Below are 22557 nucleotides of genomic sequence, written 5' to 3' on the forward strand. Positions count from 1 at the left end.
AGGTAAATTTTTATTTCAGTTTGAGTTCTAATAATTTTAGTACAACTTCCACTTTTTCAGTTATTAATCTAATATTTAGATTATATGTTATTTTAACTTTATTTCAATGAATGAAAAAGGTTTGTGTTAGTTGTAGTTAACAGTAACAACTTATGGATGTTTTTATTTTATTGTGTGCTTTCTGACATTATTTGTCTGTAATTCTAAGGTCATTTGCTTCAAGAACAATCACAAGGGGGCAGTACATTCACATGAGGGCACACGGTCACTGACGACTGTAATTTTGCTCAGTATTTCTAATTCTAACAAATTACAGCATAATTGGTCATTTCACTCGCACAGAGGCGATTGTGACCTTTTAAAAGTAATGAGCCGTGGTAAAAGACGGTGATTAGTAAAAGAAGAGAGCTCATGTGAGAAAACCAAACTGGGAAACAAGATGCATATAACAGATTGTTGCTATATGCGTGTGTACAAATAACAGCAGTAATGCAAAATGAGTTATAATATACAAGCCTATAGGAAGAAAAGTCAGGCAGAGGGGTGGATATAAAAAATAATTGAATCATCATCATCTTCATCAGGTATGTGCAGTGTAAATGAATTGTGCTGTTTCTTTCTCATTGGATGGCAGTGCGGCTCGGTCAGACAGGAGGGGGTGGGGGTTTGGCTTTTCTTCTCCCTAAAGACAGTATTAAAGCATCATTCCTGCATCACTGTGGAGGAGAAAGAGAGGGAGAGACGCACATCTTCATTTGTGCTGCTGCTGCTGCTGAGCGCAGGAGGAGAGCGGTGAGTGACTTCACATCACTGACAGCTTGCAACAAAGCTGATATCGAATGATTATATGTGCTCAGAAGCCTTGCATTTCAAGCATTTAGGTGAATGCATTGGGTCAGGAGGTGCTTTATGATTGTTCTGCATGTCTGTAAAATCTTGGACTGGTCATGGAAGCAGCTCTATTATTAGACATATGCATTGCAAAAAGAAAGCAACACAGATGGCAGAGACATTTGTGCATGTTGTGCAATTAATTTGGCGTGACTGGAATTGATCTTGAGTTTGTGCCACTCTTCTTTGGTGGAGTTTGGTCTGCTGGCGTGACTTTCTGTCTTTCTGCGCATTAAGTTTCACAAGAATTTCATTGGGTTTTAGTTGCATAGATTGAAATCTGCTTAGCTTTGAATGAGACAGCTCATCAAATAGTTGTGAACAGCTCTGAGGGCTTTTGAACAACATCTCAAAAGGCTGCTAATGAGTGTGCGTTATGTAATGGGAAGTTGAGTCTTTTCTCTCTGGGCCGTGCTTTTGTGTGCGAGACGGGGATCTGGCGGCATTCAGAGGCAATAAATGTTGCTTGACAGACACATCTACAAGTTTTGGAATTTAAAAATAAACCTTTTGCATTTCAAAGCTTTGCAACATTTTAGATCATAGAAAAGCAAAGTCAGTCAATGAAGAATAGGTCACGATTACGTCCCATCCAGGTTTCTTGTAGTCATAGTCTAAACTCCAGCATTCTTTCAGCTCAGATCTTTCTCTAATTCCTCAACGCTTGACTGGCTGCGTGTGCGATTAGTGGCTGTCTTTGCTCTCAGCTATCGGATCTGAAAATACAAAGCTTATAGAGCATGGCTGTTGACACTTTACAAGACTTAATGGTAGCTTCTACTTCCTCAAGACAGGATGCTGAAAATTAAATGTACTCTACAGTTAAACTGAACACTAGTAGTAAGTATTAACCCTGTGAAGCCTGACACATATGAAACAATAGTCTAAAAAAATCATTTAATTTTAAATGGAACAGTGTATTGGACCTTTAGACAAAAATTCAAAAAATATATTTTTTTTTTAAAAAGTGCTTTTTTTTTTGTTGTTGAGCATCATATTTGATACATCAGGCATTAATGGCTCATAATAGTGTGATATAGTGAGAATATAGAGGAAAAAACATCTGTTTTATTCAGAGGCCCAAACTTAGCAAAAATATGCAATTTGGTGCAGATGCTGATAATTATATGAACAAAAAGTGAGATGAAATTCTGATGCTCGTAATGTAACTCATTGAAATGTTTATAACAGTATAGCAGATGCTTACATAAAATGATATCAATATCAGTTGTCACTCTATATCTTCAATAATGTCTTAGTAAGATATTTCTTAATTTTATGATCAGAGCATATAATGCAATGCGATACATTTACAATTGAGAGATGAACAAATAAACCTTACTCAAAAGCCTATTGATCATATTTGAGACTCACATTTGAACACAATATTCCTAAAAATGTATGAAAATCAAGTAAACAAAGTGTTCATCTTGAAATATTACTAACAATATCAAAGTTATTCTTAAGTTTACTTTATAAAAATCAGTAATGATTTTACAGCAAAAAAGACACGTGATGGATGTTATAATTATACTAAAAGACCTTTTACATATTTGCATATCATATATGATACAGTAGACTTTATAGTGTTAATAATGCCCATGTTTGGTGGAAAATAATTTTTTTTTTGCAGTAATAGTGATGCATCATTTTTGGCATCTAGATCTTGTTTTCTTTCAGCTGTTGTTTTCTCTCAGTGGTAAGGTGAAGGCTTTGGTAAACCCTCTCTGGACGCCACCTTCACCATATAAGAGATGTGGTGGGCTATAGCATTAATGAAATTCTTAAGAAGCAGCTGTGTGCATTCCTACTGCAGACAGATGGCCAGGGCATCACACACCTGAGTACAAAGCTCCTGTGCATTGTATTGTCAGAACATGTTAGCATGAATTGGTATTTGCAGTGTTTTCCTTCCATAATGTGACAAACAGGTTATTCAACCAGAAATAAATTTAGGGCAAGAGCTGGTTTTGCCAATCAGGAATTGATTAGACTGTGAAAAGTGGTTTCTGGTGGTATTATTATTATTTATATGTATTTGCATATATTTAGATTTTATTTAAATCATAAAATCACATTCATTGGGAAAACAATGATTAATTCAGTTAATAGTATGAACATGGCTAAAATGTATGAGATTGAAACTAATTGGATTTATTGATGCTAAATATATAAACCTGGTTATTACTTATTTAAATTCCATTGTTTATTAGTACTATTACAGAATCTGACCTGTTCCATCTATGTATGACGGACAAATATGCGTCACATTAAGTTTTCATCATTAGCTTGTTAAAACTGTGTAATCCAAATGGATGGAAATGTTATAATATTTTTGCAATTCAAATACATAAATCTTAACTGCAGGCCTAAATATTTTAGTACATCTCTAAATTATTCACAATAAGACCAGAAACATGTATTAAGAAGGTAAAAAGGGCCCATTTTGATTTTTTTTTTTTACATTTAGGTTCTCCTCTTCCTCTCTAATCACAACTGCAAATGGCCCAAAACCAAACCTTGAGGTACATCGCTCACTTTTCTGAGGGCTGCATGGAAAATATCTCCCCCATAGAATTCATTGGCTGTTCAAAGGGATGAAAAATAAGGGTAACCCTGTTTGACAGTCCACAGTCAGCTCTGCATCTCCATCGTGCCACGCAGCCATGGATTTAACACTGTTCTGCATCCGTTAACTCAAAGGGAGACTCATCAAAATGGTGGTAAAGGGATAAACTTGTTGGGGTTCTCAGTAAGCCGGTAAGCCGCTTCTTACCAGTGAAGCTCTTGACGTCTAGAGTAGGTGGATGATCTTGTGTGTGCTGATGCTGATGTTGTGTTAGTGTGCATTCTGTGAGAAGAGAAACGGCCAAGTGTTTGTTACAGGAATACGTTAAGTAGGTCAGATACAGTGTATCAAGGCTTTTTAAAATTTTATGCATGCACTTTCGGTGACGGCATCAGAAATGTCCCATTCAACCACCATCCTCCTTGTCTTGCTGAAGAGTATGTATTAAATGCTTTTATAAATCAAGCATTGACCCTGTAAAGCCTGACATATGAAATAGTAGTTGGAGGAATCCAATTATTTGATATGAAACAGCTTATTGAACCTTTAAATACATATTAAAAAAAAAAAAACTTAAAGGAGGGAAAAACACCTTTGTTTTATTCTGAGACCCAAATGAGCAAAAATTTGCGCAGTTGTGGATATTTAAATGACCATAAAGAACAATGAAATTCTTACAGTGTGTAATTAATCAGTGAGATCTTTATAACAGTATAGCTTACATAAAATTATATAAATGTCAGTCGTCACTCTATATCTCCCAGTAAGACTCTATCTCCCAGTATCTTAGTAAGATTATATTTAATTGCTTGTAATGCAATGCAATACAATGATTATTGAGAGATGAACAAATAAACCTTACTCAAAAGCGTGATTAGAGGCAAGCATTTGAACATGAACACAAAAAAATAATAATAATCACGTAAACCAAAGTTGCTTCAGTCAGTAAGTGTTCATCTTGGAATATTACTAACAATATCAAAGTTATTCTCACATTTACTTTATAAAAAACAGATTTCACAGCAAAAAGTCGCTAGCTGAAGGTGGATGTTTTCACAGTTATACTTCTAAAAGGCCTTTTACTAGCTAAAAAGAAGTGAACTATCTACCAGGCTACAGAAGTTTTGTACAGCAAAATTTTGCTCACGTTAAAGGACTTAGAAATTTGCATATCAAATATGATACAGTAGGATTTATAGGGTTAAGTGGCGTGTATGCACAATATGCATTGAAATAATTGACATACTGTAGCCTTCCTTTTTTGTCCTCCTAAAGTTAGATCTGTCTTATCACCTCTGTTCCCTGTTTTTTTGGCTTTGTTCAAATCCATTTTTCCAGGTCGTTGGGCTTTTTGCAGTTGACATGCACACAGACACACACTTGCACATGTGCTGTAAAACCCCTTCGAGGAGCACGTTGCATTGTGGAGCTAAAACGCCTCGGTTTCTTTTTACTTCACTTCAATTTGTGGAGTGTTTCCGTGGGCTAGTGATGCTTCTCGTGCTCGGCAGCTGCTGATGAATTCCAAGTGACATGGGTTTTTCTCTTGGCAGCGCGGCGAGGCAAACCTGGCATCGCTGTATTCCGGAGCCGCTTGCTGAGCGCGCCTTTGCTTTCCTGTTATGAAAGCTTCCTAACACCTGATTTATTGGATATGTTCACAGAAGAATCAATATACATTTTGTAAATAAGTTTTTTTGGCCATTTTATTGAAAGCAAAGAGATGACAAATGAGAAATGATTTGGCGAAGTGGGTGGAAATTCAAGTTGGATATGAATGCTCATCTCCCTTATGAGTAACACGGCTTAATGTGTCTGGAGCTTAATGCCAAGTGCGCACTACAAGAATGAAACCTGCCAGCCAGCAGTGTTATTTAAGTGTTTTTGATATACTATTATAGTTTAATATTTTTTAAATGTGTATATACAGATTTAATTCAGTTTTAATTATAGTTTTAGTTTTTCAGTACTTCAGTTTAAAGCAAATGAAAATAAGAAATGCTGCTTTAGCGATACTGTATGTAAAGATTGTAAAATTAAAAAAATAAATAGGGTGGCTGCATGATAATTGCGATATAGCTTAGAACCATATTTTCTTTCTAATTACAAATTTTTTCAACTTTTTTGGTACTTTTTAATAATTTGCAATGGTAACTGTAATTTATAACCGTAATATGTTTCTGTCTTTTATTTTTTAATTTAAAAAATAAAAGTTAAAGCACTTCTACTAATAGCATTATAATAATTTATTATTATTCGCTATCAAAGAAATTAACATGCAAATGTGTCATTAAATTATTGAAATAATTAACTTAAAATTTCGGTGGGCACTTCCATGTAAATATTTTATGTTTAATGGTTTTGGCTGATAAAAAAATTAGGAAATCCTATTTTACCGGAACAATAGATTTGTTCAGGAACAACTCTGGAGCAACATGAGGGTAGGCAAATAATTAGCAACATGAGGGAGAGCAAATAATTTTGAACAGGATCAGGGTTTGCAAATATACACACAATGTGTCCAAATTACAAAAGACGCAAACGACAGCACTTTACGTGATTAAGCATCTACGCGAACCATGTGTAAAACTTCTTTTGGTCCACTAATTCGTCTTTGATATGATAACACTGACGTGTTTGTGTAAAGGCCGTGCTTTAATGAGTTTACAGCAGCACATCTCTCTGTTTACCACCTACTCGACAAATAACTGCCCCAATTAATCCTTGCATCTCGTTATCCCACATCTCATTAACCTGCATTCTGCTTGAAGTGAGATTACCTACCTGATCTATTTAAATACTGTATTCTGGAAGGTTCTGGCTGGTTTGTGAACAAATGGAGCAGGGGTGGAGGAGAGCAGGTGTTTTTGCCGGTGGTTGGGGGTCTACAAGCCCCAAGGCGTATATAAATCACAGCACAAGAGCTCACTAGAGTGTATTATAGGTAATAATATCAGCCGTGCTGGAACAGCTGAGGTTATAGATTGTGAATGTGGGCAGGGATGTTGGCAACCTCTGAAAGGTGTGGAAAAGAAGCGGCGTTTGCCAAATCCAGGCGTGCTGACATCGCTGATCAAACCATATCATGTGCCAAATGCCTCATCTGGTTCCAGAGCGCAATGATGTGGCATTTAGGTTTTAATATGTGAAATCAGTTTGCTAATGAAGCTCTGTTGGCTTGTAGTTCTTCAGTGGTTCTTTGCAGCACCTTAGGTTCCTCAATGAATCCTCTACTTATGCTGCACGGGTTCTTTATTGCCATTGATGGTTCCATGAAGAACATTTAATATCTGTGAAACCTTTCCATTGGACAAAAAGTTCTTTAGTGGAAAAATGTTTTTTAGGTCCCTCAACGAACCGCTTCACTCTTAAAAATAAAGGTTGTTTATTTGCATTGATGGTTCCATGAAGAACCTTCAACATTCTTAACCTTTCCATTGCACAAAAAGGTTCTTTATATGATTTAAATGTTCTTTGCCATCTTAAAAATAAGGTTCTTTATTGGCATCAATGATTCCATGAAGAAGATGGTTCCCTTTTCATTGGAACCTTTATTTTTAAGATTGTATATGGTTGATTAAATGTTCATGTTATTTCAGTCTTACAAATAACACTTTGAAAAGGGTGTCATAGAACCATGATGCCATAGAACAGCCATTTTTGGTTCCCCAAAGAATCTTTAAGTTAAAAGAAAGAACTATTTTTATATGCGTGAAGAACTTTTTAAAAATGTAAACAACCTTTTTCAACTATTGAGAACCTTTTGTCCAGTGGAAACATTCCATGGATCTTAAATGCTCTTAATGGAATCATCAATGCCAAAATAGAAGCTTTAACCTTTTAAAAGCGTATATAGTTATTTGAAAATTATAAATGTTCTTGATGTTTTGTTATACACTCTTAAAAATAAAGATTCCATTTTCATAGTCATGCCTTAGAAGAACTATTTTTAGTTCCCATTTTTTTTAGTGTGAAGAACATTTCAGTGATCTAAAGAACCTTTTTCTACAATAAAGTTCCTTTTGTGGGATGAAAAGATTCCATGGATGATAAATGTTCTTCATGGAGCCACTGATTCCAATAAAGAACATTTATTTTGAAGAGTGTAGGTGCTTCAGATCAGTGATTTCTGGGTTCTTTAAAGCACCAAAATATAGATGTTTTACTAAATTCTCGTATAGCATCAAGCTGTTTTTTTAAAGACTGTTTAGAATCATGTAAGAAGATTTAGTGTATTTGCATCAAAGTCACCCAAAGATTTCAACAGCAGTGCCTGGTTTTTATGCAACTGTCTGGATTTCATGGCTCAGTGATATTGAATTTGCTTTAGCCATTAATGCAATAATGCAATCAATGTCCTGAATGTCCCAGCATAGAAAATGACATTTAGGGCACATTGATGCACTGTGCCCAACAACTGACCTTACCAATAAGACGTGGACCGGCTCTTGATCTATTGTAGTCTGTGACAAAGGGTTTGGGCGGGGGGGGGTCTTAATTCACCCTTCCACAAATTAGAGCCTTAAAAAGGTCTTAAATCAGAGCCGAAAGTCTTAAATTCATAAAATCGTGGCCTTAAATGTTGCATGCATTGCAAAAATGAATATCTTCCTCAGTATTTTTGTCTTGTTTTCCAATACAAACATCTAAACATCCTTAAATCAAGACACATTTACTTGAGAAGGAAGGTGTGGACATGAAGACTGATTTCTTAGAACTGTAACAAAATTAAGTGTCTTTATGCTTAAAATGAACTATCTGTGAAAACGTTTTTCTCTTTTGAAAAGGTCATTTTTCTGACCTTTAAAAGAATGAAATTTACCTTCAAAACCTGTGGAAACCCTGTAAGTACTGGTTAAGCTGTAGAGCAAAATGCCTCCCTTTATCGTTCCATAAATGCGTATCTCTGTCTGCATTGAATATTATTTGTATATAGCTTAGTTTAGAGTTGCAAGCATTTACATTTAAGTGCAAGGCTGACGTTTTTGTCGGCGTCAGCATTTTCATATAAAACCAAGCTGGGTTTTCAAGCAGATAATGCAAACATATTTGAATTTTGATGCACGTTTCAGTGGAGCCTTTGAAGATCCGGCAGGCCCTTAAAAACGTGTGTTTCATACATGATAGAAGCGCTTTCTATGGAAACGGCTGATGAGATGAATAGTGACAGCGCTGGTGAGAGTGTGATGTAATTTCTGATCATCACTCTCCCTCTATTTCCCCTTTACTCGGTCTCCGTGTCCTCCTCCTCTTCTTTTCAGCCCCAGATGGCAATCAGTCATGTCCTCCGTCACCTCGACATTTTCAATCAGCGGTTCGAGCGTCTCTGTGGGGATGGAATAGAATTTGCCCAACACGCCGGAAAGAGCGATGCATTGACTCATTAATGATATGACATGCTGTAATGTCAAAAGGCACCGAGCAGATTTCACTTTCGCTGGAGATAAAGCACAAAACAGCTGTTGTAATAGCTCTACCTTTGAAAATTATTTCCTGACCGATGCGTGTCCGTATGCGCAGCACAGTGTTCCTCTGAAATCTCCTCTGTTGGTTGATTGTGATTGGGTAATAATATGGACAGATGGGGCCGCTGGGAGTTTTTGGTGGTATATTTAAGCATTCGGCACTGCAGATGTGTTTGGCTACGCACTGGGCGTAATTGACTATTGTGCTTGTGTGCTTTAGGACGGGCAGCGAGATGTACGGCAGACAGATGGAGTCCGCCGCTGGAATCGAGGAGCTGACGGACGAGGAGAAGGAAATGATCAACAGCGTGCTGGCGAGAGCCAAGATGATGGAGGCTATGGAGCAAGAGAGGATAGGGTGAGACGTTGACTTGAAGTCGTGTTTTTGTTCTGCTCCTGAAAGAAATCTCTAAGTCAAGTCACCTTTATTTCTGTTGCACTTTATACAATACAGATTGTTTCAATGCAGATTCATAGTAATAAACAGGAAAATTAACAAAATCAATAATGTAAACTTATTTAAATATGAGATATTCAAATTCTGCTGTATAGGCTAAAGTAGCTCTAAAAAAGACACTCTTTTTTTTTTTTTAGTTCAAGTTAGTTCATTGTTGATACAGTTCAGTTCAATAACTGTCAATGTTTGCAAAATCCATCCATTATGAAAAAAAAATTCAGTTCAGCTAAATAGCAGCTCTACAGAAGAGAACAGTGTCATTATTCAGCTCAATTTACACCTAGACTCAAAGACGTCAATGAGATTAAAGGAGAAGTCCACATCCAGAATAAAAATTTCCTGAAAATTTACTCACCCCCGTGTTATCCAAGATGTTCATGACTTTCTTTCTTCAATCGCAAAGAAATTACGTTTTTTGAGGAAAACATTCCAGGATTTTTTTTTTCCCCGTATAGTGGACTTTAATGGTGGCCAATGATTTCAAGGTCAAAAATGCAGTTTCAGTGCAGCTTCAAAGGGCTCTACACAATCCCAACCGAGGAATAAGGGTCTTATCTAGCAAAACGATCGGTCATTTTCTTACAAAAAATTATATTTATACACTTTTTAACCACAAATGCTCGGCGATGCGATTGCGACTGAAGAAAGAAAGACATGAACATCTTGGATGACACGGGGGTGAGTAAATTATCAGAAAATTTTTATTCTGGAAGTGGATTTATACTTTAAATGGAGAATGATCCCCGTACAAGTTTCAGAAGAGATCTCAGTAAAGCCTGGGACACACCACGCAGACGGTCGGCTGTCAGGATATGTCGATGTGTGGATTTTGAGCATCGGTCGGCTTTAGTCTTTTGCCTCTAGTCGGATGCCGTCAGTCATTTTCAGCCAATTCTGCATGTCAAATTGGTGATGGAGCTTGACGACGAGAAAGAGAACTCCGACTGGCTAGTCAGCTTAGCGAATGAGCGCATGAGAAAAATCTGAACTGACGAAAGCAAACCAATGACAGAGGGAATGCACAGACACCTGGGCTGCGTTCAGCCACGACAAAACAGTGCAAAACATTTTTTAAATGGAAACGGTGGTGCGTTGAACACCCTGTTCTGATGACGCAAGAGTTGCAACTATGGCAGCTGAGAAGGCCATTCTTTGTGTTCTTTTTGAAGAATTTTCATAGCCTGATGAAATCGGTATAAATACGCATTTAATACTGAAAAATATGCATAACAAACATGTCTTCTATCGTCAATTGCTGCGTATACCCAGCTGTAGCGGACACATTTGTAAACGACTTTACTTGGACCCATTGTGCGAGCTGTCTCTTTAATACCGCGTGGTTTATACATGTTGCTGCTGACATTTTTGACACACCCACCAAACAAGAGAAAAGGTATCTCCTACTGTGTTAATAGGAAAGAAAATTAATCACAAAGAAAACTAATCACAAATAAGATTGTGATTAGTTGTCTGTTGTAGATGGCAGTAAAATTAAATAGAGATCAAATGGAGACTTTGCTGACTGGCATTTGTTTTACGCTATCCATGATTTTTTTTAACCTCTCTACCTTAATAATTGGCTCATTTGTGTCCATTTTTATTCCTTATAAGGCGATTTAAGGGAAACATTTGAGATGAAGTTGATACTTTTGGTAAAGGAAATCATAATTGAGAACTCCATTAAGTCCATTAATGTCTGTGCAATGAAATATTCCTTAGTCCAAGATAAATTGTCCCAAATATCTGTTTCAAAGAGTAATACGATCAAACAGAGACCAAATGTTTGAAGCCTGAAGCTTCTTGCTTGTTTGGTTTTGTTGTCCACATGATTTATTTTTACCTCCGTAATCCTATTGTATGTCAACAATTGTATCATTTTTGTTCCTCATTTGGAATTTTAGAAGAAACACCTGGAAAGTTGATGGGGGATTCATATTCAGTAATAATAATAATACACTGACACAATCAGATGAGAACAAAATTTTAACTGAATTGAGCTGAATAATGACACTAACTTTGCAATGTCTGCAGTTATTGAACCGAATTGATTAAACATTGCACTAAATGGAGTTGAATAATGACCTCTGTAGAGCTGCTTTACAGCTAAAATTGACGTCATTTCATAATTACTGAATTTTATAACATTAATACTGTTAGTTCCCTGTTTATTAATGCAAAGCTGCTTTGAAACTCTGCTTTTGAAAATCTGTATTATATAAATAAATGTGACTTGACACTTGAAGCAAAAATAAAAACACTCTTGTCTTCCACTTGGTGACCAAACTGGTTTTTATACAAATTATCCGCAGGGTCACATATGCTGTCACATTATCGCACACAGGACTGGACTCAGTAGCTTTTGTAGCAAAGGCAATATTGACCAACACCTGAGACCCCAAAAGCATCAGTTCACAGTTTCTCCTCATTCCGCAGAGCAATTCGGCCCAAGCACATCTGTCCAAGTGATTGAGAAGACGGGTGTGCTTAAGCTTTTTTACAAGCAAAGAGTCAGCCGAGGAATGTACTGCAAGAAATTAATAGTGCTAACTAGACAAGAACTGCCTCCTTTCTCATTCTCTCTCTCTCTTTCTCAGCACTTTGCTTGCAAAACGTCTTAACTCACAGATCTTTACATCAATACATTACGATAACCACTTGGAGGAGGGGTGGAAGTGTGCTGACGTTATACTTTGTCGTTTCTCGTCCCGCAGGCGTCTGGTGAATCGCCTGGACAGCATGAAGCGGACGGCCTGCGGTGACGGCGACTCGCGTTGTTTACTCTGCGGCCAGCAGTTCGGCCTGGCGGGCGTCAGCGCAGTCGTGTGCGCCGAGTGCAAAAAGGTAGACGTGCATTCGCCGAGCCTTCGAAGTCATGCAATTATCTAATGCACGCTGAGCACGTCTTCCAATAACGATTGTCCAAAAATAACCAAGCAGAAATGAATGAGCGATATGCACTTATCTTTATTATGCCCTGCCCATTACTGAGCCACGTGTGCATTTAAGAGGGATGTCAATCAGTCTGCACAATCAAAAATAATGACACGGAATGCATATGCTTGTCTTTTGTGACGCCTGACACAAAGGTCAATAGATTTTTTATTGATCCCGGAGGGGATGTTTAGTCTGTGGGCTGTTTTTCAGCAGTGATGGAACTTAATGCCGTCTGAGTGCGTTTACACCTGCGCAGCCTCCTGAGGCCTTTTTGTGTTTCACCCCCACAGAACATGTGCACTAAGTGTGGCGTTCAAAGTGTCAGTCGTTCCAGTCCAATATGGCTGTGCAAAATCTGCAGTGAGCACAAAGAGGTGAGATGCACTGAGGCATATGAATGTTGTTTTAGAGCAATGATAATTCAGCCAAAACCTAAAATTGTCACAATTTTGCTGTTCTTTCCACACAAAGGGAAGATTTTTGAGCTCATCTGTTTCAAACAATGAGGTCACTGTGACCATGAATTTCAAGCTCCAAAAAGCACCATAAAAGCATCATTAAAGTAGACCATGTGTGCTGAAGTCCAATTCTTCTGAATTCAAATGAAGCTTTGTAACAAATTTAAGTCATTTATTTCTGCAACTCTGCAGCTTAAATCTCAAATTGCCTTTAGACATGTTGTATCAAGTTTGGTGACATTGACACAGTGTTATTTTATATATTATTGATTTACTATTATAGTTTTTGTAAATTGTTATTTTTTATGTTTCCACTTTTAAAGTTGAAGTTTTAGCAAGTTTGTTGCGTTTTGTTATTTTTATTAGATTTAATATGTTTGTTGTATTTATGAAGTTTTAATTATATATTTTTTTGGCGTTGGTAACTGTTTTCTTTTTTTTTCATTTATTAGTTTTAATTTATTTAGCTATTTTAGAACTTAAACTGAAGGAAAATAAGAAATGTTTCCTTGGCAACTTGCTGAAATAAAATGAAATTTTGTCATCATTTACTTACCCTTCACTTGTCCCAAAACTATATTAGTTTTTCTTCTGCTGAACACAAAAGAATATTTATAATATATTAAGATATTTTGATGAATGTGGGTAACCAAACAGTTGGCAGTAGCCATTGACTTCCATAGTATTTTTTTTATATTATGGTACATTCTTTGGTACCAACATTCTTCAAAATATCTTCTTTCGTGTTCAACACCTGAATGAAATTCATACAGGTTTGGAACAACTTGAGAGTGAGTAAAGTGAGTAAATGATGAAAAAATTATCATTTTTAATTGAATTAAAATGTAATTTCAAGTAACGGAAACTTAAAAAAAAAAAGTTTTTGTTTTATTTAAAGATAATGCTGGTGTGTTTTAACCAAAAGTGGTGCACTGTTTTGAATCAAAAATCAAAATATCTGTTTGGAACAGAATTTGATTTAATGACAGAATTTCCTGTTTGAGTGAATTATTCCTTAAATGTGATAACGAGGTAAATAACTGTATTGTGAATCCCCCATGTTAAAACATTTGTTTTGCAGAGGTTTATATCCCGAAAATGGTGTGCTTTCAAAAAGTGCTTGTTAATGTAAATCTGCATTTACCTGGCATTGATGAGATCATGTTTTGACGGCTGAGCAGTCGTTGCAATGCTTATCCAGCGATGTGCATGTCTGATTAAACAAATCCATTTCTACAACAATTTTAAATCAACACCTAAAAAATGCTCTATAAATAATATTCTACTGGCTTCACAGAATAATTATTCTGTGTGTAACTCAGAGATATAAATAGATAGGATAGTTCAGCACCTCTAACTTTCAAAGACACTTTGACTGTGATAAGATGATTCATCCTTTTGACGATGTAAGTCACGGTTAGTTTCCTTGTCAGACGGGGTCAGTAGCAGCAGGAGATGTGACTCTCTTTAATGCAACAAGATCATGAAGCCCGAATCCCATTTGCGTTTAATCCATTGAGTCGCTGACATTTTACTTCATAACACCAGGGCAGAACTGACTTCCTGCATTTTCATATTCCAGCCATTCCAGCTCCCAGCTGATGCTTGTTTGGATGGTAATTGGCTGAGATGAGATTCACAGGTGCTGTAAAAGAAAACATAGAAACTTATGTAATGCAGAATTGTTTTTTCAATTACGTGGGTAGCATAAACAATCCATCCTATTTTTCCTAGTCTATGAATTCTAACTTATGTCGTTACATATATTTTATCTCCTAAGATTCAATTGGGTTTGAACATTTCTTTGTAACTTTAAAGTGTATCAAATTACTTGGAGCTTGCAAAGTGGAACAGCAAAAAAGGAGAAACAAATCTGAAAAAAGGCTGATGCTTAAATGAAATTTACATTTCCGCCTTTGGCTGTAGTCTGTTTTAGGCCAAAATTAGTTTAGCAGAGTCTTACAATTCACTTGCACAAGCAAGAGTTTGCTAAACTGAGCACAGATGTATGTTATTAGTGGTGAATTAGAATAAATCAATGCGCTAAAACTACATCGAAGTTGCCAAATGATCATTTATTCTTTCCCAAAGATGCTGAAGCGGTCTGGTGCCTGGTTTTTCAAAGGTTTACCACAACAGATTTTACCCGCTCCTTTACCGATCTCTAATAATAGAGAGCTCAGAACCACCAGTGCACCAACTTCAACCAATCCACCAACCAATCGAGAGTCTTCAGTATCTTCACGGCCAAAAAATGGAGGTAAGGTCTATAGTTTCAGTATTGCTTTGCACTGGAAAAATTCCTAATTACAAATTCTCAGTACCATGCAGTTTTTTAATGTATTCGCACTAGGCATGGGTAATTTATTGTACTGTTTTCATAATTCATGGTTCAAAGAAACTGCTATATTTCCATGCAGAGAGCATGCAGGTCACCGGCAGAGAGCAGCAGATATCTGGTAAGTGTCCTGCATTTCAATAACACTTAATATCGCTAGGAGGAAATGAGGCTTACGATTGCAGTATCATTTTCCCATTTTCTCCCGTGCTCAGCAGAAACGATGCCCCCTAAACGGGACGAGCATTCTGTCATATCCCAAAGAGCCCTAGAAGAAGACAGAGGTAGACAGTCTATGAGCAGGAGCACAATTCAGTCCAACGCCGCTGTGGAAGGACAAACGTACTCACCTGTGGCGAAGAGAGAAGTACCGGTGATGAGCTCCAAACCTCCAGCGTCGAAAAAAGGTGAGAGAATTCATGTAATATTCACATAGCATAGGCAGTAATGATTCAGGAATGGGAATATTATAAAAGTGTCTGTGTCCTTCCATTGCACTGTGGTTCAGGGGCCTTGTTAATAAAATGCACATATGATCGGATATGATCCTAAATTCCATGGATTTCATTCTTTGTTAGAACTGAGGAGCAAATCGGTATTTATAAAGGCAATAACTAAGACCACTTTTGGTTGCAAGTTACAACACATTCAGGGTTATTATTGTTAAACAAAACAAAATCTAAAAAAAAAAGACAAAAAAAATTGTTACTTGAAATAAATGGAATAGTTCATGCAAAAAATAATCTTCATATTATGAAAAAACAAACAAACATGGAAATCAATGGCTACCATCAAATGTTGGTTAACAACATTCTTCGAAATATATATTAAATATGTATTGTGTTCAGCAGAAATGGAAACTCATACAGGTTTGGAATAAGTGGAAGGTGAGAAAATGAGAAAAATGTACATTTTTGGCCAAACAATCCCTTTAATATTATTTTATGTGCAAATAAACAACTGCTTGGTGATAATCACGTCACTGAAATTAATGCAATATTTATAAAATATGATTTTCTTGGAAAAACAAGATAAAAAGGCAAAATTATATAAAATTATATCAAATTAAATATATATACATATAAAACAAACACACGCACACAACTTTGTCTCTTAAAATGTGAAGATAAATTGAAAATCACAATATGCATTATATGTGCAAATGAGCAACTGCTTTGCGATGTGTCACTGAAACTAATTCATTAGGTGGAGTTGATGTACTTGTTTGCATTTAAATTTAAGATGGACTGTGATTTATAAAGGAACTTTTTTTTTGTGCACATTTCAGAAAGTGACTTGCATTCACATTTAGGATCATTCTGTGGACATCAGCTCCTGGGCTGGTAAACAAAATGTTGTAGGTTTAAATCCCACAAGGTTTTAATTTGTCGCCATTGTGCCCGTGATGAAGATGCTTAACCTCAGATTGCTCCAGTGGGACTGAACCTATAATAAGCGCACTGCAGATTGCTTTGGTTAAAAGCATCAGCTAAATGACTTCTTACAGTTGGTTGATGCTTCTGGAGTTATCGATCTGGATGCTTAACCCAGTGGTTACGGTGTTTCCTTTCTTAATTGTTTTGACTGTAACAATGTAGCAACTGCACAAATTTTGCTTCACCGATAAGTGCATGTCTCTCGGTACGTTTTCCAGATCCTATGAGTCGACCGGAGGCCAGGGCACCACCTGCTATGCAGACCGACGCACGTTTGCCAGCTGCCAACAGCGTTCCCGCTTCACGCCAGCCACCACCCCCCACCGCAGAGGATGAAGAGGACGCCAACAGCTATGACTCTGACGATGCCAGTAAGATGCTAATTTACACTGACATATGGACATGTTTGTACCCCATGGGAACCACACAGAACAAAATGGTTTACCGTGCAAGTCTTGCATCACAGATTGCGTAAAATCAGCAGACGTGCGCTTGAGACGACGTTGAAGTGAGACTGTTATTCTTTGGTGTCAGCTTTTTTTCATGACTTTCACGCAATGTTGTCCACTTTCCAGCCACTCTGGGCATGTTGGAGTTCAGTCTGCTCTATGAGGAGGAGAAAAACGAACTGCACTGCAATATAATCAAAGCAAAGGTATTGTCTTTCTTCCCTAGAACAGGCAGTTTCGATGCAATCTATTTCTGCACTGGAAAAAAAGTTTCTGAAGGATCATGTAGACCTGCTAATCATGCGATTTTTCCATTTTTGGTGAAGGGTCTCAAGCCCATGGACTCCAATGGCTTGGCTGATCCTTATGTGAAATTGCACTTGCTTCCAGGAGCCAGTAAGGTAGTGATCTTTAAAAGAAATCTTGCTAATGGTAACAACAGCTGTACAAGTTGTTGTAGAAATTGTCACAGAACGTGATGAATGCATGATATTTTGTCAATCTCTCAGTCTAACAAGCTAAGAACAAAGACGATTCGTACCACCTTGAACCCCGTGTGGAACGAGACCCTTGTTTATCATGGCATCACTAATGAAGACATGCAGAAAAAGACTCTCAGGTAAAACAAGCTTTACTGTATTTAATGCTCTGAAGCTTTCAGAGGTAAATGTGAATGAGCAACATAACGCTAATTGTTTACAATTCTCCTTCCTCAGTCATTTGCATGATGGAATGAGCTGATTGTTGCATTTTCTTCCATTGCATTTGCAACATAAAGATTCTTGGAAAGCCTCACTGATGTGTTCAGTTAGAATAGTTTGCAGTGGACTTAATTAAAGCCGTGACATTTCCCAGAGTGGAAAGGGTCAGCATCCGCATTGTTCCCTGGCAGGCTTTCTGTCAGTGATGAGGACAAGTTCGGCCATAATGAGTTTATCGGCGAGACGCGGGTGGTCTTGAAAAAACTGAAGCTGAACCAGAAGAAGACCTTCAGTGTGTGTCTTGAGAGAGTGATTCCGGTAAGATGAAGGGGACAGTAAACCGTTTTGTAGAAATTTACTGTAATGGGGTCATTCATACAGTTGAGGGTAAATTCTGGGCTAAGCAGGTTTGTCGAAAAAATCTTTAAAATTTCATTTATTTTTTAGTCTTATAGTGAGAAAATGTAGTATATCCTAATAATCCTAACCAAATATTTTACATTTGGTATAGGAAATTTGTCCTATTGACAATTTGTCAATGCAACATGTGTTTTAATGCTTCAATGCTTTAAGCTCAAGAAGCCCATGAGTCTGTTTATTCACCAGTGGATCCTCTGCAGTGAATGGGTGCCATCAGAATGAGAGTCCAAACAGCTGATAAAAACATCACAATAATCTACAAGTAATCCACACCACTTCAGTCTTCAAAACATTGCTTCTGGCTAAATTATGAGTCCTCTATCCATAATATCACTTTCTTCAAAGAAAAAGTTGTCTCGTCTAAATCAGGAATGAAATCTGCCACAGATCAAGCACCATTTACAAGTCTAAAACAGTTCTGAAACAAATATGTTGGTGGATTTTGAAGTGAGAGGACAATAGGGGATGGACTTTTTCACTGGAGGAAGCATTATTATGGATTATGCACTCATATTTTGGCAAGAAGCGACGATTTGACGTTAAAATGTTGTAATGATGGATTTGATTCATACAAACATGACATTAATTGATGGACTGCAGTTGTGTGGATTACTTGTGGATTATTGTGATGTTTTTATCAGATGTTTGGACTCTCATTCTGACGGCACCCATTCACTGCAGAGGATCTATTGGTGAGTTCTCAAAGAGAACAAGTAAATGTATATACTAATATTTAAAATAATATTTAAAATGGCTAATTTACAAATACGTTACCTTTATTTCAATATGAAGTTGAAAACATGGGAATTTGTTTGTCAAATGCTTAAAAAAAAAAAAGTAATTATTTTTAGATAATCATTATGAATTTGTGTTAATATGTTAATAAACATCTATGTATGGAAAACCATGTGGCATGAAAGATGATTACCATTTCATGTGAAATATGCAGTATTGTTTCATGGGGACATAAAATCCACCAAACTGTAGGAATGACCCAATTTGACTTTGCAGTGTAGTAAAAAGACTGTGTTTAACACCTGGTACGCAGGTGAGACGTACTGCTGGCGCAGGTGCATCTCGTGGCATGGCGCTCTATGAGGAGGAGGTAACTGCACCATACATTTTTAGAATTAAATATGAAATGAAATACTTACAACACTGAAGTATTCCCAAGAAAGCATAGTAGCTGGTAGCTGCCGAGTCAGGCATTTAACCTCCGTTTCTCCTTGTTGAACTGCATCTGTACACCTGTGTACATTATAAGTCACATTGGTTAAATGGTTCAGCTAATGATTGATCTGTTAATTAGTGAGATATATGGGTTTACTCATCTTTTGTGTGGCTTTTTTTCAGTTGAAGGACGATGAAGAGGCAGAGGAGAGGGGACGTATCCTGATTTCTCTCACCTACAACAGCCAGCAGGGTCGTCTGATTGTGGGTGTAGTTCGATGTGTTCATCTGGCAGCAATGGACTCGAATGGCTATTCTGACCCCTTTGTAAAGATGCAAGTATACAACAGTCTAATAAAAAGCAGCAAAAAGCACTTCTCAAAGTGTAATTAAAATGTTCTCTGGAAGAAGAATCATTTGCTTGGTGAAATTGCTTTGTGACAGTCATTAGGCTTATTTAACATGCTGTGTGCTTTTGTGTCTCTGAATTTTCATGCTGTTTTGCAGTTACTTGAAGCCCGACATGGGAAAGAAAGCGAAGTATAAAACTCAGATCAAGAAGAAGACCCTTAACCCTGAGTTTAATGAGGTACTCTTTCTTTCTGTCTCTGGCGATATGACCGGCAGTGAGCGTCTTGACATGCTCGACACTGGCGTAACACCATGACAGTGCTTTAATACGCTCTGACACTATAATGAAAGGAAGTTTTTTTTTTTTGGCATAGATCTTATGAAATGGACCTGTCATGGGTTTTTCTTTTTGTGTGTATGTGATTTCAGGAGTTCAGCTATGAAATCAAGCATGCTGAACTGGCAAAGAAGACTTTGGATGTGTCTGTCTGGGATTATGACATGGGGAAATCTAATGATTTCATAGGTGAGAAATATATATAATGACAAAAAAAGTGTCAATTTAAAATGATAGTTCACCCAAAAATTTAAATTTGCTACAATTTACTCACCCATTAAAGATGTAAAAAAGACTGTTTCTTCATCATAACAGATTTGGAGAAATGTAGCATTCCATTACTTGCTCACCAGTGGATCCTCTGCAGTGAATGGGTGCCGTCAGAATGAGAGTCCAAACAGCTGTTAAAAACATCACAATAATCCACAAGTAATCCACACCACTCCAGTCCATCAATTAACATCTTGAGAAGACAAAAGCTTCATGTTTGTAAGAAACAAGTCCATCATCAAGATGTTTTTAACTTCAAATTTGTGCTTCTGGCCAAAATACAAGTGCCCTATCCAGTCGTCTCGTCTGAATCAGGGAATAAATATGCACACATCAAGCACCATTTACAAGCCAACACAGTCCAGAACAGCTCTAAACAAATGTGTGGGTGGAGTTTGATGTGAAAGGACAAAATGGAGTTTTCCACTGGAGGAAGTGTCATTATGGATTATGTGCATTTTAACTAGAAGTGACAATTTGTTAAAACATTGTAATGATGGATTTGTTTCTCACAAACATGCAGCTTTTCACTTAACAAGATGTTAATTGATAGACTGGATTACTTGTGGATTATTGTGACGGCACCCATTCACTGCAGAGGATCCATTGGTGAGCAAGTGTTGTAATGATAAATTTCTCCAAATCTGTTCAGATGAAGAAACTAAGGGTGAACACGTTTTCAGCAAATTTTCATTTTTAGGTGAACTATTCATTTTAGATTTCCATGTGTCTTTTCCACACAGGTGGATGCCAGCTTGGAATCACAGCTAAAGGTGAATGTCTGAAGCACTGGTATGAATGTCTCAAGAACAAGGACAAGAAGATCGAACGGTGGCATGTTCTGTTGAATCAAAACAACGTTGAGGCGGATGACTGAGGTGTTGTATCACCAAAGATGACAGTATATGGTTCCATCTTCCAAAAAAGTAATCTTGCTTACAAGCTCAAACTGCTGATAATGTTTTCTTTTCATTCAGAAAAAAAGCCTTTGTCTTTGCCTCTCCTGAAACCCTGTGATGAGCTTTAGTGGTCCAACCGAGAAAAACCTAGACAACCCATTTACTTTGTTTTTTGGTGGGAAAAAGACAGTGTATGATATTTTTTCACTCAGTAAATGCCTTAAAGAACAAAACCTCATGAATACAGATGTGACGCAAATATATTAGTCATCAAACCCTGCAACCAAATATACTCAAGGACACTGGGGAAAAATGGACTTTACTCATGTAAAACCAGTTCTTTAAGTAAAATAGCATGTTAAATGCTATTGTACACACCATTGTTTGGCATTAGAAATATATACGCTGTCCTTGCATATGTCTACTATTCATTTATGTTTGTTTCAATCAGTATGTCACAGATGAGAGAGACTGTGTGTAAAACAAATTGTGAATATAAAGTTTAAAAAGTATTAGAGTTATATCCAGTAAATGACAGGTTGTTGAAGTTCAATATTGCATCAACTACATATGGAAATGTCCTGTTGTTATGTGCATGGAATTCATGGACGTGTTCCCTAATTATACGTTATTATCATTAAGTTTGAATTTATTTCTGTAACATGTTTACATGTGTTGTTATAACCTAATAAAGTGTTCTCAGCTATTGCCTATGAATCAGTGACGTGAACTGCCTATGTATTTTTCTGTAGCCTTCTGGAAACTGGAACAAAGGTCATCAGGTGAACTCTATACGTCTCTGGTTCGAGGTGTCATGCGAAGGCTGGCTTTTTGGTGTTGTGTCTGATGTTAGTATACTATCTTTCAAGGTCATTAAAATCACTCCCAAAGCTTTGACCTTCGAACAGTGACGAGGAATTAGACTCCCCTGGGTCTTTCATCTATTGCCATCATGTTTACTTACATCATTATGTAAGAGATTAACCCAATGTTCCCTTCAAGTTGATGACACTACTTTGCTTTTTTCTGATTAGACATAAATGTTTGTGTTTTCGTTTAGCTATTTCATTTAGAAAAGTATGTTGAAATCATAGTGGCACCAAAATGATTCACAAAAATTTTGACTAATTTCAAACTTAGATTACTGATTTCATTGCCGTGAAGTCAATGGGCTTTTTAATGGGGTATTTGGTTAAATGCCTTAAAGAAGATCTGTGGTCTTGAACACATGCTTGAGATATTTGAATGTTTTATTCCATAGTTTTATTCCAAGCTTTTGCTAGACATGAGAAAGGCTGTTGCTAACAAGTGTCTAAATGGGACTACAGAGGTTTTCAGGACATTACAAGCCAAACCGGTAAACTGCTTTTATTCCTATAATCACGTTCTTACAAACTATTCGACGCAAACTT

The 22557-nt window shown here is 37.0% G+C and overlaps 1 protein-coding gene across 5 annotated transcripts; it reads left to right on the forward strand.

Annotated features, from left to right (window-relative positions):
* Positions 1-491: 491 nt before the first annotated feature.
* On the forward strand, positions 492-21866 carry rph3aa (rabphilin 3A homolog (mouse), a). 5 transcript variants are annotated; one of them, XM_058788514.1, is made up of 18 exons: positions 501-792; positions 9146-9283; positions 12094-12223; positions 12607-12690; positions 14866-15034; positions 15195-15233; positions 15328-15519; positions 16767-16919; positions 17124-17203; positions 17324-17398; positions 17507-17616; positions 17890-18016; positions 19167-19223; positions 19472-19623; positions 19796-19877; positions 20069-20165; positions 20990-21124; positions 21224-21866. In XM_058788514.1, the coding sequence occupies exons 1-17, from the start codon at positions 587-589 to the stop codon at positions 21121-21123; spliced, it is 2025 nt and encodes a 674-aa protein (XP_058644497.1). In that variant the 5' UTR covers positions 501-586; the 3' UTR covers position 21124; positions 21224-21866. The 5 variants fall into 5 exon arrangements, with proteins under 5 accessions (XP_058644499.1, XP_058644497.1, XP_058644498.1 ...); XM_058788518.1 differs by adding an exon at positions 3362-3416 and having other exon boundaries at positions 751-792; positions 20990-21866; XM_058788516.1 differs by lacking the exon at positions 12094-12223 and adding an exon at positions 3362-3416 and having other exon boundaries at positions 492-792; positions 20990-21866.
* The last annotated feature ends 691 nt before the right edge of the window (positions 21867-22557 follow it).

The sequence above is a fragment of the Onychostoma macrolepis genome, chromosome 10 (genome assembly GCF_012432095.1).
Source record: "Onychostoma macrolepis isolate SWU-2019 chromosome 10, ASM1243209v1, whole genome shotgun sequence".
In the NCBI taxonomy this organism is placed as follows: domain Eukaryota; kingdom Metazoa; phylum Chordata; class Actinopteri; order Cypriniformes; family Cyprinidae; genus Onychostoma; species Onychostoma macrolepis.